Below are 15460 nucleotides of genomic sequence, written 5' to 3'. Positions count from 1 at the left end.
CACCTGGCGGTCAGTTACAGACCTGCCCTTGGCCCCTCCCTCACCTGGCGCCGTCCGCGCCCAGCCCGCTCCTAGAGACGGAAACACAGCTTTGCCTGGGACCATGGAGGGGAGCCCAACGTGGGAACCAGAGGCCTGGGGCTCCTCTGGGGGGTGGCTAGCACCCCGGGAGGCCCGAGCAGGTAGGGGAGCCCTGGGGGGTCAGGTCCTACCCCTCAGGCTGGCGGAAGTCCTGTGGGAGATGAAGAATGGAGGCCTGGACTCCAGTCTGAAGGGCAGAGGGGGAGGGGTTTTGATTCCTGGGTTTCTGGGGGAGAAGGCAGCGGGGACTCCTGGGTCCTGGGAAGCAGTCTGGAGACCCAGCCTCAAGTCCTTGGGGAGGAGAGGACCACCGGCTGGGGCTCAGGTGTCTGAGGAATGGGAGGGGCCAGGGTCCAAAGATCCTGAAATAAGGGAAGAGGAAGTTGAACAGCAGACCCAGACTCTTGGGTCTGAGGGAGGAGGAGCTGGGGGCCCGGACTCCTGGGTCTGAGGGAGGAGGGGCTGGAGGAGGATTCCTGAGTCTTCCCAGCCCCCTACCCTCCTGCACCAGGCCCGTCGCTCTCCTCTGTGCTCAATGAGCTCCCCAGTGCTGCTACTCTTCGGTACCGAGGCCCTGGGGTGCTGCCTTGGGGGGTGCTGGAGGAGGAGGATGAGGACGGAGGGAGGAGCATCCAGGCCTTGGCAGAAGCCACCCAAAAGGAGCTGCAGGAACCTCACGCTTCCCGGGAACTGCCTTGGCCTATGCAGGCCAGACGGGTACACAGGTGAGGGCCCCACATCCCACTTCCCAGCCCGGTGGGGACCACCTTCCCACTTGTTGGGGCTCTGTCTACTTGCTATCTCATCCTCCCTGCCTCCCTCAGGCCCCCGTCTGTGTCTCTGTGTCTTTACTTTTCTGACTCCAAGGAGTCCTGTCTTTCTGTGGCTCCAAACTCCCCTCTCCTGGCCTCTCAGTCTCTTCTCTCCCTCCAAGCCCGTCTCTGCCTCTGTTTCTTTCTGTGTGTCTGAAATCTGTTACTAGTTTTTTTCCTCTCTGCTTTCTGTCTTTCTCTGTCTCTGCCTCCTCCTCTCCCAAGCCTGTCACTCTTTTACTTCTGTCTTTCCTCTCTCCTTCTACATAATTCGTAGGGCCCAGTGAAAGATGTTATTACGCATTTCAAGATGGCAACAGCATTGGAAGCAGGCGTGGGGCCCCTCTGAGAGTGGGGCCCCGTGTGACTCACCCTTGTTTAGTGCTACAGTCCTGGCACCAATTCTGATGGGAGTGGGGGAGGGGAGGCATCCTCCACACCACCCAGCAATTCTCTAACACCAGATGGGGGTCCACACTTCAACTCAACTATCTGCCTGGAGATGGCTTCAGATCCCTCAGGTTAAGGGCTCCCTCCTACAAGACTGTCCCCACCCCCCACCCCGACCCCCACTTCAGATGCTAATTGCAAGTCCATCTTGTCACCTGTGCTTCTGACGCTGGCTATACATCAGAGGTTCCCACAAACCCCTCCTTGGGTTCAATTAACTTGCTAGAACAGCTCACAGAACTCAGAGAGACACTTTAGTTACTAGATTACTGGTTTCTTATAAAAGGATATAACTCAAGAACAGCCAGTTGGAAGGCAAGGTATGGGGAAAGGGTGCAGGGCTTCCTTGCCCTCTGCTCCCACCACTCTCCCTGAATCGCCATGTGTTCACCAGCCCAGAAGCTCTCCAAACCCCATCTTTGGGCTTTTTATGGAGGTTTCATTACTAAGGCAGGATTGATTAAGTCATTGGCCATGGGCGACTGATCCAACCTCTCGCCCCTCTCCCCTCCCCAGACATCAGGGGCTGGGACGGAAAGTTCCAACCCTCTAGTCACGTGGTTGGTTCTCCTGGCAACCTGCTCCCATCCTAAGGTGCTTTCCAGAAGGAACCTCATTTACATAACAAAAGCCACCTTAGTCCCTCTCCACACTTGGGAAACTCTGAGGGTTTTAGGAGCTCTGTGTCAGAAAAGGGGACAAAGGCCAAATAAATATTTCTTAATATAAATCACAGTATTACACCTTCCTTCCTTTCTCTGTTTCTTTTTTTCATTTTTACTTGATGATGATATTTGCCTGGTGCATGAAACAAGGTGTCCAGACTCAAAGCGTATTCCTATAGCGAGTGCCCAGCTGAACTCCTCCTGGAACTAGAGACGCAGCATCGCGGCAACATCGCAGCTCCGCAGAAGCACCCCTCTCTCCCTGCAGGAACGCCTTCCCAGCCTCGGACGGTGGTCACTGCTTCCTCGTCTTCCTAGCTTTGCCACCTGTGTCTGCCTCCCTCGAGAGCCAGCTTTCCCTGTGCTCTCTGTGGAGCCGTGTGGGAACAGAATGCTGCAGTCTTCATTTTCTGCCCTGCTTCCTAGGCTTAGCGTCAGCTCTTTCTTTTTGTCGCTAGAGAGTATTCCACGGGATGACCACGCTGCAGTTCACTTCCTGGTCCTCCTGTTGGGTTGTTTCTGCATTTGGGTGGTTTCCATCTGGGGCTGCTAGGCCCTTCATTTTCTGTCTCTGACTCTTTCTCTCCCAGGCAGAGCCAAGCCCGGGACCAAGTGGCTCTGGGCTCAAGGTCCAGGGTGGCCCGCTGGGCCCTGGTGCTTGGATGGTCCAAGGAGAAGATGCAGGAAGGCCTGCGCACCTTGCAGCCCTGGGTGTGGACGCTGAAGAGGATCGGGGGTGCGGTTGGGTTGAGCTGGCATCTTGGGGCGAGCTGGACTCCCTGGTCTGAGGGAGGAGGGGCAGAGGGAGGAGGGGCTGGGGGGCTGGACTCCCGGGTCTGAGGGAGGAGGGAGTGGGGGCCCGGACCCCTGGGTCTGAGGGAGGAGGGGCTGGGGTCTGGGCTCCCGGATCTGAGGGAGGGAGGCTGGGTCGGACTCCGAAAGGAGCCCGAGGCCTCTCTCTGCCGCCCCCTGCAGGCCAGTTCGGCGCCGGCACGGAGTCCTACTTCTCTCTGCTGCGCTTCCTGCTACTGCTCAACGTGCTGGCTTCGGTGCTCAAGCTCTGCATGACGCTGCTGCCCACCTGGGTGGAAGGAGATCCCCCGGGTCCGCCTGGTCCTGACACCTCCTCCCACTGCGGCTCCTACGACCCCCGCCCCCAGGGCCTGATCGCCTTCCCCACCCAGCTCTTCAGCTTGCTCTCTGGAGAGGTGCGCGCCTAGGTCGCTGGGAGACTCCCCCTTTTAGCCCCAGTGCCCCCCCCAACCGCCCAGCTCCCTGAACCCTGCCTCTACCCAGCCCCATGTGACCCCTACCCTGCCCTCCCCAGAGTTTTCTAGAATGGTCTTCTCTCTTCTATGGGTTCTACCCACCCCGCCCGCACCTGGCGGTCAGCTACCTGTGCTGCGTCTTCGTCATTGGCCTCCTCCACCTGCTGCTCATCCTGCACCGGTCAGTGACACCCGCACACCCAGCCCCCCGGGCCGTGGGGGGAGTAGTGGTGGTAGAGGCACCCTCCCCAAGAATCCTGAGTCTTGCTCTGTTATCCCTTTCTCTCTGTTTGAGTTGAAATCCAATTAAAAAATGCTTCCTGGGGCCGGCCCCTTGGCCAAGTGGTTGGGTTCATGCCCTCCGCTTCGGCGGCCCACGGTTTTGCAGGTTTGGATCCTGGGCACGGACCTAGCACAGCTCATCAGGCCATGCTGCGGCCGCGTCCCACATAGCACAACCAGAAGGACCTACAACTAGAATAAACAACTATGTGAAGGGGGGTGCTGGGGGGAGGCCCTTCGGGGAGAAGAAAAAGAAAAAAAAGAGATTGGCAACAGATGTTAGCTCAGGTGCCAATCTTAAAAAAAAAAAATGCTGAAGACCAGGGATAAAGGTGGGAAGTTTCTCCCTCCTGTGGCTTAGAGTCCAGTGGGGAAGGTAAGGCATTAAACAAGTAAGCAAATGAATGGCATCTTTTCAGGAGGGGAGAGTGCTGTGTCAGAAATGAATAAGGGTGGTTCCTTCACTCATGAAATAAATATTTCCTGAGCAGGTGCTATATGCCATGTGCCGGGCATTGTTCTAAGCAGTTGGTAAAACAGGAGAACAAACAAATCCAAGAGAATCCTGTGCTGATGGATCCGACGTTTTAGCAGGGAGAGACAGACAATATGCAATAAGCTGTAAATGAGTCAGTTGTGTGGCGTGTTAGAAGGTGATCAGGGCTCTGCGTACCAGCAGAGTAGTGAGGGGGATTGACCGTGATCTTGGGCCAGGCTGCTGTACGAATAGGGGGTCTGGGAAGACTCATTGAGAACGTGATGTTTACGCAAAGACATTGAGAAGGTGAAGGATTTGGTCAAGCAGATACCCGGGGAGAGAGTATTCCAGGCAGAGGGTATGGCTGGAGCAAGGCGGGAGCAGCGCTGGCGTGTTGGAGGGTGTAAGGCAGCCTGTGCGACTGGAGCAGAGGGAGGCAGGGGGAGAGCCAAGAGAGATGGGGCCGCGTTCTGTAAAGAATGTGGCTTCTTTCTTAGTGAGCTGGGACGCGTTGCAGGTTCTTGAGCAGAAGATCCTCCAGGTCTGATTTAGGTTTTAAAAGAATTCCTCTATGGTTCTGTGGAAGACAGAGGGGTGAGGGGGAGGGAAAGGGAGAGAAGGAGGAGAGGGGAAGACAGGAGCGCAAGGAGCGAGGGAGAGAGTTTAAGGATGAGCAAGCCAGCAGCAGGTCCAATAGTTATGAGGTTATTGTAATAATCCAGGCAAGAGACAATGGTGGCTTGGACTAGGGTGGGGACAAGTGGTCAATTCTGGATTTCTTTTTATTTTTTTTTTTACATTGAATTTTTAAAAACTGAATTCTTTTCTTCCCCTGGCTTTATTGAGATATAATGGACACACATACCATTATGTGAGTTTAAGGTGCACAACGTGTTGACTCGATACATTTGTATTTTGCAATATGCTTACTACTGTAGCATTAGCCAGCCCCTCCATCCTGTCACACTTACCATTTCTTTTTTGTGGTGAGAACATTTAAGATCTACTCTCTTTGCAACTTTCAAGTGTGTGATACAGTATTGTTAACTACAGTCAGAATGGGCTACCTTAGATCCCCAGAACTTATTCATCTTACAGCTGGAAGTTTGTATCCTTTGACCAACATTTCCCCACTTGCCCCACCCAGCCCCTGCTAACCACCATTCTCTCTCTGTTTGTATGAGTTTGGCTTTTTTAGATTCCGCACAAAAGTGAGATCATACAGTATTTGTCTCTGTCTGACTTATCTCATGTAGCATAATGCCCTCAAGGTCCATCCATGTTGTCGCAAATGGCTGGATTTCCTTCTTTCTCATGACTGAATGATATTCCATTGTGTGTATGTACCACGTCCTTATCCAATCAGCCACTGATACTTAGGTTGTTTCTGTGTCTTGGCTATTGTGAATAATGCTGCAGTGAACATAGGGGTGCAGATAACTCTTTGAGAACCTGTTTTCATTTCTTTTGGATAGATACCCAGAAGTGGGATTGCTGGGTCATATGCTAATTCTGTTTTTAATTTCTTGAGGAAGCTTCATATCGTTTTCCATAGTGGCTGCACCAGTTCCCACCAACAGTGCGCAATGATTATTCCCTTTTCTCCACATCCTTGCCAACACTTGTTATTTCTTGACTTTTTGATAATAGCCATTCTGATGGGTGGTGGGAGGTGATATCTCATTGTGGTTTGCATTTCTCTGATGATTAGTGATGTTGAGCATCTTTTCCTGTGCCTATGGGCATCTGTATATCTTCTTTGGAAAACTGTCTATTCAAGTCCTCTTCCCATTTTCTGTTTGGGTGTTTGGATTTTTTTGCTATTGAGTTGTATGAGTTCTTTGTATGTTTTGGACATTAACTCCTTATCAGATATCTGATTTGCAAAGATTTTCTGTCCTTCTGTAGGTTGCCTTTTTATTTTGTGGATTGTTTCTTCTACTGTGAAGAAGTTTTTTAGTTTGTTGTAGTTCCCCTTGTTAATTTTTGCTTTTGTTGCATGTGCTTTTGGTGTCATGTCCAAAAAATCATTGCCAAGACCAATGTCAAGGAGCTTTTCCCCTATATTTTCTTCTAAGACTTTTTCAGTTTCAGGTTTTATGTTTAAGTATTTAATCCATTTAGGGTTACTTTTTGTGAGTGGTGTAAATAGGGGTCCAATTTCATTCTTTTGCATGTGGTTATCCAGCTTTCCCAACACCATTTATTGAGGAGGCTTTCTCTTCCCCATTGGGTATGTGAGATCCCTTGTCAAATATTGTTGACTGTATATATTCTTTGTTTTTAAAATATCGCACACTTCCAGAAGAATGCACAAATCAAAGGGTAGAGCTTGTTACCTTCCCACCCATACCAAGAAATAGAACACGACCAGCCTCCAGAAGCCCCCTCAAAACCCCTTCAAGCTACCACACTCCCCAGCTTCCACAGAAACCAATAAGGAGATAAGCTTCAAGACAGACTGTTAAATAAAGAAGCAGATCAACAATTTCAGTTTGGGAGCAATACTATATAGAAAACAAATGGGATGGTGTGAAAGAGAAGGGATCAGCATGTTTCCTCTGATAAAAAAGGAAAGGCCAAGTAGGAAATATTTTCATCTTTGCCAGCCAGAAGGTCTCTGTCTCAGCTAAACTCTGCTCTTGTAGGGCAGGACTATGTAACAAGTGGGCGTGGCTGTGTTCCAATAAAACTTTATTTGCAAAACAGCATTTGGTCCATGGGCCATAGTTTGCCGCCCCCTGTGATAGCAAGTAATGGATGGGGATCCTCATTAGATGGACTGATCGGTAAAGGACTCTCTGAGGAGGTGACCTGTAGATGGAGACCAGAAAGATGAGAAGGAGCCAGTCAGGTGAATGGCCAAGACAAACGCGTTCTAGGCAGAGGGGACTGCAGGTGCAAAGGCTCTGTGGTGGGAAGAGGTTTGGAGTGTTGTGGAAAACGAGAGGCCAGTAGTAAGAGGAGGAGGCACAGGATTTGAGCCTCGAGAAGTAGGTGGAGACCAGATCAGGTGGCCCCTGGCTGGCTGTGCTATGAAGGAGCCTACACTTCAAAAACAAGAAGCCGTGGAATAGGTTTTAAAGTGGAAAACCTCTGATCTGTATAAAAAGAAGGTTCCACTGGCTGAAGACAGAATGGATTCCAAGAGGGCACAGGTGGAAGCAAAGAGGCCGGGGTGGGGGGGGGGGGGGGTGGGGAGGGCGTCCTCTGTAGTTGTCCACTGGGGAGGTGGTGGGAGCCTGCACCAGGGCAGTGAAGGTGGATATGGAGTCTCTGCCCAGTTTTCTCTGTTTCTTTTCCTTTCACTGGTTCTCTGTCACTTCCCTGGGTCTTTCCCTCCCTCTCTAGAGTCTCTTTATCTCTCCCTACCCCTTCTCTGACTCTCTGTCCTCCTTTTTCTGGGTCTTTCTCCCCCACCCGCCTTCTCTGGATGTCTGTCCTTCCCCCACTCTTGAGTCTCTGACCCTCTCTTTCTAGATCTCCCCTCGCCAAGTCTTTGTCTCCCTTTCTCTGAATCTCTGTCCCCTGTGGGGTCTCAGCCTCCTCTCTAAATGTCTGTCCCCAGGGTCTTTGTCCCTCTCACTCTGGGTCCCTGTCACCTTCTCTCTGGAGCTCTGTCCCTACCTCCTAGGTTTCTGTCTGTCTCATTTGGGTTTCCGTCCTCCTTTGGGTCTCTCTCTGAATCTCTCTCTTGGTCTTTGTCCCCCTGACCGGATCTCTGCCTCTTTGACTCTTTCTCCACCAGGTAGCAGCTTGACGAATGCCAGAGGTCTTAGGGTTCATTTTCCCTGTTTGTCCCATAAGAGGGGTTGCCTCCCCTGCTCACGGCTATCCTGCCACACCCCGTCTCTCTGGTCTCCTCTCTCTCAGCTCCGTGTCCGGACTGAAGCAGACGTTATTGGCGGAGTCGGGGGCCCTGACCAGCTACAGCCACCGGGTGTTCTCCGCCTGGGATTTTGGCCTCTGCGGGGATGTGCACGTGCGGCTGCGCCAGCGCAACATCCTATTTGACTTGCAGGTCAACTAGGAGCCCGGGTCTACAACTAGATGGGGTCCAGAGGGGGCGGGGCTGAGAGAATGGGCGGGCCTAGAGCAGGGATGGGGCTTCGGGAGAGATGCTGGGTGCAGCTTTCCTCTAAGGAGGCGGGCCTTGGAGGATGAGCTGGTTGGGAGGAGGCCACAGTAGGGATGCCTGAGGTCAAAGAGTACAGGAAAAAAAGCAAGCTGCAGGAAAGGGGCGGGGCCTAAAGCTCCTTGGTTCAAAATTCAGAGAAGGGTGTGGCCAGAAAGGGCTGGCGAAAGTAGAACCGGAACTCCTCACCTCACATGAGGGCTGGGCGGGGCCGCGGAGGGGAGCGGCATGCGGTGATGGGCGGGGCTTGGGTGCTGAGATGGGCGGTGGAGGGGCGGGGCGTGCTGGGCGAAGCCGTGGAGGGGTGTGGCTTCGGGTGTTGGGCGGGGCCGTGTTGGGGCGGGGCCAGACCTAAATGGTCTTGGGGAGAGCCCTGGATGGGCTGGGATTACAGAAGTCCTTAGAGGGGCAGTGCTGCGTCAGTTTGAATTGAGGGCTCTGGACCACCCACCCGCACGGGCCTCGGGGACTAGAACTCAAATGGACGTCTCTCCTGGCCTCAGGTGGAGCTGGAGGAAGCCGAGTTGCGACGCCAGGCTGCTTTGCGGACCCTGGGCCAGCATGCCAAGCTGTGGTCGGTGCGGGTGCTGCTCAACCTGCTGGTCCTCGCGCTCCTGGGGGCAGCCTTTTACGGCGTCTACTGGGCTACAGAGTTCACCGTGCAGCTGCAGGTGTGGAGGGTCACGGGGGAGGAGGGTCTGGGGGTCCTGGAACCTACGTTTCCAAGGGAGGAGACTGAGGCCTATGATTTCTGGGACCTTAGAGAGGAGGGATGTGGGGGAGGGGGGTTATGTTTAGACCTCGGACTTTAGGATCCTGAAGCGAGTAGGGGCTGGGGGAGGATGGCAAGCGTGGCTCCTCCAGGACCCCGAGCCTCTTCTCTTGGCCCATCCTGCCTCCCAGGAGGTGTCCTATGTTCAGCAGTTGCCGCTGCTAAAGCTCGTGGTGAATTACCTCCCGTCCATCTTCATCTCCGCGGTCAACTTTGTGCTGCCACCCGTGTTCAAGCTCATTGCCCCGCTGGAGCGCTATACCAGGAGCCGCCAGATTGTTTTCATCCTGCTCAGGTTCCAGCCTTCTGGGGTGGGCTGGGGATGATGGTGGGACCAATCTAGGGACATTGCTTCTAGCAGATAAGGCGTGGAAATCCCGAGGATGTGGGATCCAATGAGATCTGGATTCAGATCCCGATTCTCTCCGTCGCTGAACCTGTTTCTTTTTCTGTGAGGTGGGGGGGAATTGTGAGCGTGTTCCACGCAGGAGGGTCCTGGCTCCTGGTGGGCACTCGGTTAGTGCTGATTCCCTTTTTCATTCCCCTTGCCAGGACCATAATTCTCCGCCTGGCCTCTCTGCTGGTCCTGCTCTTCTCTCTCTGGAATCAGATTACTTGCGGGGGCAATTCGGAGGCTGAAGACTGCAAAACCTGTGGCTACAATTACGAAGAAATTCCAGTGAGGAGGACAGGGGGCCGGGACTCCTGGGTCCTTGGAGGAAAGCAGGAGCTGGGTGGGTCCAGACTCCTGGTTTGGGAGGAAGGAGGAGCTTGGCTGCTAGAACACCCTCCTCTTGAGGACGGAAGTATGGATGTTTGAAAAAACTAAGGACCCCCCCCACCCCCGCCTGAGTCCTCTGCTATTGATAAGCCTATTGATCATATGCTTGTGATTCGGGGACTTGGATGCTTGGACCTCCAGACGCCAGGGCACTTTCTGACACTTTTCTTCCTTCCTCAGTGCTGGGAGACTCGGGTGGGGCAGGAGATGTACAAACTCCTGATCTTTGATCTGCTGACCGGCGTGGCAATCTCGCTGTTCATCCAGTTTCCTCGGAAGTGAGAGCCCCGCCCCTCACTCTGGCCCCGCCCTATTGGAACTGGCCCCGCCCATCCCCCCTGGGATCTTCCTCTTTGCCCCGGCCATCCCCCTGGGATCTTCCTCTTTGCCCCGCCCCCTTTCCTAGCCCCACCTCTGACTGCTCAGTTTCTTAGCCCTGAGTCTGCAGACTCCCCCCCACCCCCATTTATTAGGTAGTTCCCTCTGGCCCTGCCGTCTTGACACCCACCTCCAGAACCTTGAAAGCTCCGCCCCTTGTCAGATAGGCTCACTTCTCATTGGTGGGCGGGACGGTGGAGGCGGGAAAATCCGAGCGGGTGCGCCTCTGACTTGGCCCGGCCCCGCCCCTTAGGCTGTTCTCTGCGCTCTGTCCTGGAGCGCTGGGTCGCATGGTGGGGACTCAGGAGTTCCAGGTGCCCGACGAGGTGCTGGGGCTCATCTACGCGCAGACAGTGGTCTGGGTGGGGAGTTTTTTCTGCCCTCTACTGCCCCTGCTCAACACGGTCAAGTTCCTGCTGCTTTTCTATTTGAAGAAGGTGAGGGGTGGCGGGAGCACCCTTGGGTCTGAAGCGGGAGGTATTGGGGGGTGGACTCCTGGGTCCTGAGGTGAGGGAGGGGACTGAGGGATGTGACTCCTGGGTCCTGGGGGAGGAGGGTGCGAGGGGCCCCGGACTACTAGATCTTGAGAAAGGAGGGGGCTGGAGGACAGACTCCTGGATGTCAGAGAAGGAGAGGTCTAGGGCATCCCAACTTTTAGGTTTGCGGGAAGAGGGCACTCAGGCTTCTGGGTCTGATGATGGGAAAGGATCGGGGACTGCTGGATCCTTACTGAAGAGGGGGCCAGGGGCCAGGACTCCTAGATGGTGACGAAGGAGAGGCCAGGCTCAGACTCTTGCGTCTCAGATTCTCTCCTTCCTCGCCAGCACACCCTCTTCTCCACCTGCTCCCCAGCCTCCCGCACCTTTCGGGCCTCCACGGCGAATTTCTTTTTCCCCCTGGTCCTTCTCTTGGGTCTGGCCATCTCCACCGTTCCTGTGCTGTGTAGTATCTTCCTGTAAGTGTGAAAGGTGCTGCCTCTTTCTCCCTCTGCCCTCACCCAGGGTTCTGACTCTTGGCCATCCTTGAGCTCTGCCTGTATTTAATTTCAGGATCCCGCCTTCTAAGCCGTGTGGTCCATTCCGGGAGTTGTCATCCATCTGGTCTCAGATCCCTATATCGATTTCCAGCCTCTCTCAGACCACCCAGAACTTCCTCTTCTTCCTGGGGACCCAGGCTTTTGCTGTGCCCCTTTTGCTGATCTCCAGGTGAGGGGGAGTTTGAATGTGTGTGATCTGGGGCCCCCGCTGCCTGTGTCCGAGAGAGGAGGGGGCTGGGAGCCTGGACTCCTGGCTCTGAAGAGGGGTTTGGGGGTCTAGACCCTTGGTTTCTAATGAGCCATACGTTGAAGATATTCTAAAAGGGTTTGGAGAGTGGCTTTCATTCCTGTCTCTTCTAGCGTCCTGATGGTGTATACCCTGGCCCTGGCTAACTCATATGGACGCCTCATCTCTGAGCTCAAGCGTCAAATAAAGACGGTGAGCCAGGCCAGGTCCCTGGGAAGGGGTGCTGGGGGATGTAAAGGGACATGGGGGAGAGAAGGTCTGTCTCACCTCCACCTCTCTTTACCCTCTACCCCAGGCGGCGCAGGATAAAGTGTTCCTGGCACAGCGTGCAGTGGCGCTGAGCTCTGCCCAAGGGGCTCTTTGACCTCCCCAGCCTGGCTCAGGGTGACAGCCCACTTTCAGACCCAGACCTGCCCCCAGATCCTTTGCAAGCCTCGGCCATGTCATCGGTAAAATAGGAGATCTGGAGAAGACCCTACGCCCTTCCAGCCCTAGGATTTCGCTGCCAGTCCCGGACTCCCCAAGGAACCTCTTTCATGTATCAATAAACACAGCCGAGGCTGCTGAGCGCTCTTTGAAACTTGCGCCCTGAAGCCTGGGGGCAAGGCTTCCGCGGGGAGACAAGCCAATCAGATGTATTGGCCTCGGGAGGGACTCGACGGGCGTGCTAGCCAATCGGCGGCGGCGTCCGGTAGCGTCGGGGGCGGGGACATTTGTGATTGGTCCGGAACCTCGATGAGAGGCAGTCGCTAGGTGACACCAAGATTCGGGCGAGAATCTTAGCCAATCAGCTCTCGCTATAGACCTTGGGGGGCGTGTTAACTATCCCAGGACCAATCCGTGTCCGAGGCAGGAATAACAGGGCGGGGCATCCTCTCGCCAATCGGAAGTGCTAGGAGGCGGGCCTGCCAGTCTGTGAACGGCTACGACGCCATGAATATCTTGCCCAAGAAGAGTTGGCACGTCCGGAACAAGGACAATGTCGCCCGCGTGCGGCGTGACGAGGCCCAGGCCCGAGAAGAGGAGAAAGAGCGTGAGCGGAGGGTGCTACTCGCTCAGCAGGAGGTAAAGTCCGAGTGCGGCCGGGCGGGGCTCCCGGGCCCAGCGCGCAGGCGCCTGGGGAGGGACCGGAAGTGGGGGGCGGTGCAGGCGCAGTGTGTCCCCTGCGGTTGTAGGGACCGGGCGCGGGTGGAAGTCCGTCCCTGTCTCCGCGGGCATCCTTTCGCCCTCGTCCTCGTCTTAGTTTCCTCTATTCGTGTACTTCACGAGGCCAGAGTAGTGCCTGGCATAGAGTAGGAACTTATGAGTAAATGAACCCCTGGGCAGTTCAAGGAAACTCGGACCACTTGTTAGTTTGCGTCCACACCCTGTTTATTGAGAGCCTACTGTATGCTCGCCCCTTACAGAGCTCTTGACTTGCGAAATCTCTCAAGCGCCGTTCGTTCTTGGAGGGGCGCTGTCACCTACATTCAGAGAAGTGAGATGGCTTCAGAGAGGAAGCCACAGCGAAATGACAGTGGGACAAGTCAATACCTCTCCGTGGGGCGAGCCCTTTCCCTGCGGCGGCCCTCCTTCCCGCTCTCTAACACCAGAGGCTCTTTATAGCGCCCCACCTGTTTGGTTTACACCCAGTTTTCAGTCCTTTAGCTGCTCTGAGCCTCAGCACTGGCTGGGAGCTGGGCTTGGCTTTTAAAATTCACATTTATCAGTAGAAATTGCAAATCAACTGCGGGTAGCGACTTGGAGCCCTGTCTGGAACTCAGAGTGCCTGTCCTAAGACCCGTTTTGGCTGCCTTTGTAGCTGTTTTTATTGTCACCCAAGATTGGGAACCCCTTTGGTTTACTGTCTGAAAGGCGTTTCCTCATTCCCCTACTCTCTCCCCAGGCTGGGACAGGTGCCTCTTCTGGGCTCCCAGTGCCTCTGCTCCATTCCTTGTAGCCCCCAGCACCGTGGATGGTGATTTTCTGTGGTCGGCACCGACTCCCAGTTCCTTGAATTACACCTAGGTTCTGAGTGTTCTGCCTGTAACTTTCTTTTCCCCCAGGCCCGCACAGAATTCCTACGGAAGAAAGCCAGGCATCAGAACTCGCTACCTGAGCCTGGAGCAGCAGAGGCAGGAGCCCCAAGTTCTGGCCCTGTGGACCTGTTTCGGGAGCTGCTGGAGGAAGGGAAAGGGGTGACCAGAGGCAATAAAGAGTACGAGGAAGAAAAGCGACAGGAGAAAGTAAGCTGGCTTTGCCCACTTCATCACATCAGTCAGGGATAGAGCTGGGGGAGGGGCACTCTGCCCTCAGGTGTGACTGGCAGGAGTAGAGGGAGAGAGTGGGGGTGAGAGAACCGAAACAGCGCTCAACAAGTGGCGAGTATTGCTATCCCAGCCCACCAGGCTTAGGAAGTGGGTCTCCAACCTGATGTCAGGCGCTAAAGGGATTTGGGAAGTGTTAGGGAGCTTTGTAGAGTGTAGATCAGATTCTGTCACTCACCTGCTCTCAGGGATTTCTCGTCAGACTCTGATGGCCAGCCCCCTGCCTCGGTCCCTCCTTTGCCTTGTTTGCTTTTTTCAGGTTTTTCTTCAATTAATCTCCCTGAAGGTGCCACCTTTGAACCCTAGAGCAGCTCCATCCCATCCTCCATTTCCCATGCTTTTTGTTACTGAACCTGCCGTTGTCCCTCCGGGGCAGGAGCCCACCTGTGTTGGTCTGTTGTGTCCCCAGCACATGGCAGAGTTGGCTCATGACAGGCCCTCAACACCTGTTAGCTGAATGACTGGTTCTGTGTCCCCACTGTCACATCTAAGGCTCCCTGAGGGGAGACAAACTTGACATTGTCTCTTCCATCTTTTCCGGCCCCTCAGGAGAAGCAAGAGAAGGCTCTGGGCATCCTAACGTACCTGGGCCAGAGTGCAGCGGAAGCCCAGACGCAGCCCCCTTGGTACCAGCTCCCCCCTGGGCGAGGGGGCCCCCAGCCTGGCCCAGGACCAGATGCGAAGATCAAGAACCGCCTAGACCCTCTGCGGGAGATGCAGAAGCACTTGGGGAAGAAGAGAAGGCACAGTGGTGACGACAGTCGTTGCAGCAAAAAGGAAAAGGAGGGGTCTGAGAAACATCGGCCCAAAGAGTAAGGAAGCCTGCTGGGGCCCATGTGGGCACCAGGGACGCTCCACCAGCGACAGAACACGAGGTCAGGGGCTGGCTGGGTAGAGACGTGGTTCTCAGCATGTGGCCCGGCGACCCCGGGGGTAGTGACACCTCTCATAACACCTGTTTTGATATCACCATCACTTAACTTTTTCACTCTCATTCTCGAGTGGTTTCCAGAGGCTCCGTGATGTGAGAAAACGCTACTGCTTTGATAGCTAGTGGAATGTTTGTTTTCAAGATTTCTTAGTATTAACAGATAAAATTCACTGAAACAAAAACTCTCAGAGGCCCACAATTTTTGAGAGACCAAAGAGCTTGAGAACCATGGGGCTACATAAAAGCGGATTTGTGCCCCAGGATGCCAGGACCCCTCAGCGAAGGGCGTAGACTGACCAGTCTCCTTCCTTCTACGGAAGGGGGAGCTGAGGCCAAGAGCGCCAGGGTGTGCTGAGTAACACAGCTGATGAATAGTGGCTTCTCTGAGGGGCACATAACTGTAAAGCCTGGGGAGGCCCAGGTCCTCGCCCCTGGCAGGTGAGGCCAGCTCCCGGGTCCCAGCAGCCCTCAGGAGCTGAGCTGGGAGCACGGCACACGCAGGCAGGGGCTCCAGGTGCAGCTCCCTCTTGGCAGAGGGTGGGTCCTTCCAGGGCTCCTAGCTTTCTGACTGGACTCCTTTCCTCGCAGACCCCCGTCCCTGGACCAGCTTCGAGCCGAACGTCTTCAGCGAGAAGGGGCTGAGAGGGCCCGTGCAGAGGCCCTGCTGGCCCGGGTCCGAGGCACAGCACCCCAGGAGGATCAGCCAGAAGAGGCAGACGATCGGCGGAGGCGGTACAACTCCCAGTTCAACCCCCAGCTGGCCCGGCGCCCCCGGCGGCAGGACCCCCCCTGGCTCACTGACTCCTGAGGGGTACAGGAGAGGCCGCTGCTGCCAGCC

General features: G+C 55.0%; 2 protein-coding genes across 3 annotated transcripts; both read left to right on the top strand.

The window, feature by feature from the left end:
- The first annotated feature begins 22 nt into the window (after nt 1-22).
- TMC4 (transmembrane channel like 4) lies at nt 23-11962 on the top strand. 2 transcript variants are annotated; one of them, XR_011498642.1, is made up of 15 exons: nt 23-182; nt 593-806; nt 2599-2744; nt 2984-3216; nt 3336-3457; nt 7910-8057; nt 8675-8842; nt 9075-9238; nt 9496-9622; nt 9905-10002; nt 10356-10539; nt 10955-11057; nt 11152-11307; nt 11499-11577; nt 11681-11962. XR_011498642.1 is itself a non-coding variant. In XM_044758906.2 (15 exons), the coding sequence occupies exons 1-15, from the start codon at nt 104-106 to the stop codon at nt 11747-11749; spliced, it is 2118 nt and encodes a 705-aa protein (XP_044614841.2). In that variant the 5' UTR covers nt 23-103; the 3' UTR covers nt 11750-11962. The 2 variants fall into 2 exon arrangements, 1 of the variants encoding a protein (XP_044614841.2); XM_044758906.2 differs by having other exon boundaries at nt 10927-11057.
- Nucleotides 11963-12250: 288 nt separating this feature from the next.
- Nucleotides 12251-15430, top strand: LENG1 (leukocyte receptor cluster member 1). The gene is made up of 4 exons (XM_014856511.3): nt 12251-12450; nt 13431-13610; nt 14241-14503; nt 15211-15430. The coding sequence occupies exons 1-4, from the start codon at nt 12319-12321 to the stop codon at nt 15428-15430; spliced, it is 795 nt and encodes a 264-aa protein (XP_014711997.1). The 5' UTR covers nt 12251-12318.
- The last annotated feature ends 30 nt before the right edge of the window (nt 15431-15460 follow it).

The sequence above is a fragment of the Equus asinus genome, chromosome 26 (assembly GCF_041296235.1).
Source record: "Equus asinus isolate D_3611 breed Donkey chromosome 26, EquAss-T2T_v2, whole genome shotgun sequence".
NCBI classification, from domain to species: domain Eukaryota; kingdom Metazoa; phylum Chordata; class Mammalia; order Perissodactyla; family Equidae; genus Equus; species Equus asinus.
The sequence above is the reverse complement of the archived record's forward strand: the minus strand, read 5'-3'. Positions and strand labels throughout refer to the sequence as shown.

Coding starts and splice junctions, on each gene's coding strand:
- LENG1 (XM_014856511.3), top strand. CDS start 12,319: ATGAATATCTTGCCCAAGAAGAGTTGGCACGTCCGGAACAAGGACAAT. Junction 12,451..13,430: donor TGCTACTCGCTCAGCAGGAG/GTAAAGTCCGAG, acceptor CTTTTCCCCCAG/GCCCGCACAGAATTCCTACG. Junction 14,504..15,210: donor GAGAAACATCGGCCCAAAGA/GTAAGGAAGCCT, acceptor CTTTCCTCGCAG/ACCCCCGTCCCTGGACCAGC.
- TMC4 (XM_044758906.2), top strand. CDS start 104: ATGGAGGGGAGCCCAACGTGGGAACCAGAGGCCTGGGGCTCCTCTGGG. Junction 807..2,598: donor CAGGCCAGACGGGTACACAG/GTGAGGGCCCCA, acceptor TTTCTCTCCCAG/GCAGAGCCAAGCCCGGGACC. Junction 8,058..8,674: donor ACATCCTATTTGACTTGCAG/GTCAACTAGGAG, acceptor TCCTGGCCTCAG/GTGGAGCTGGAGGAAGCCGA.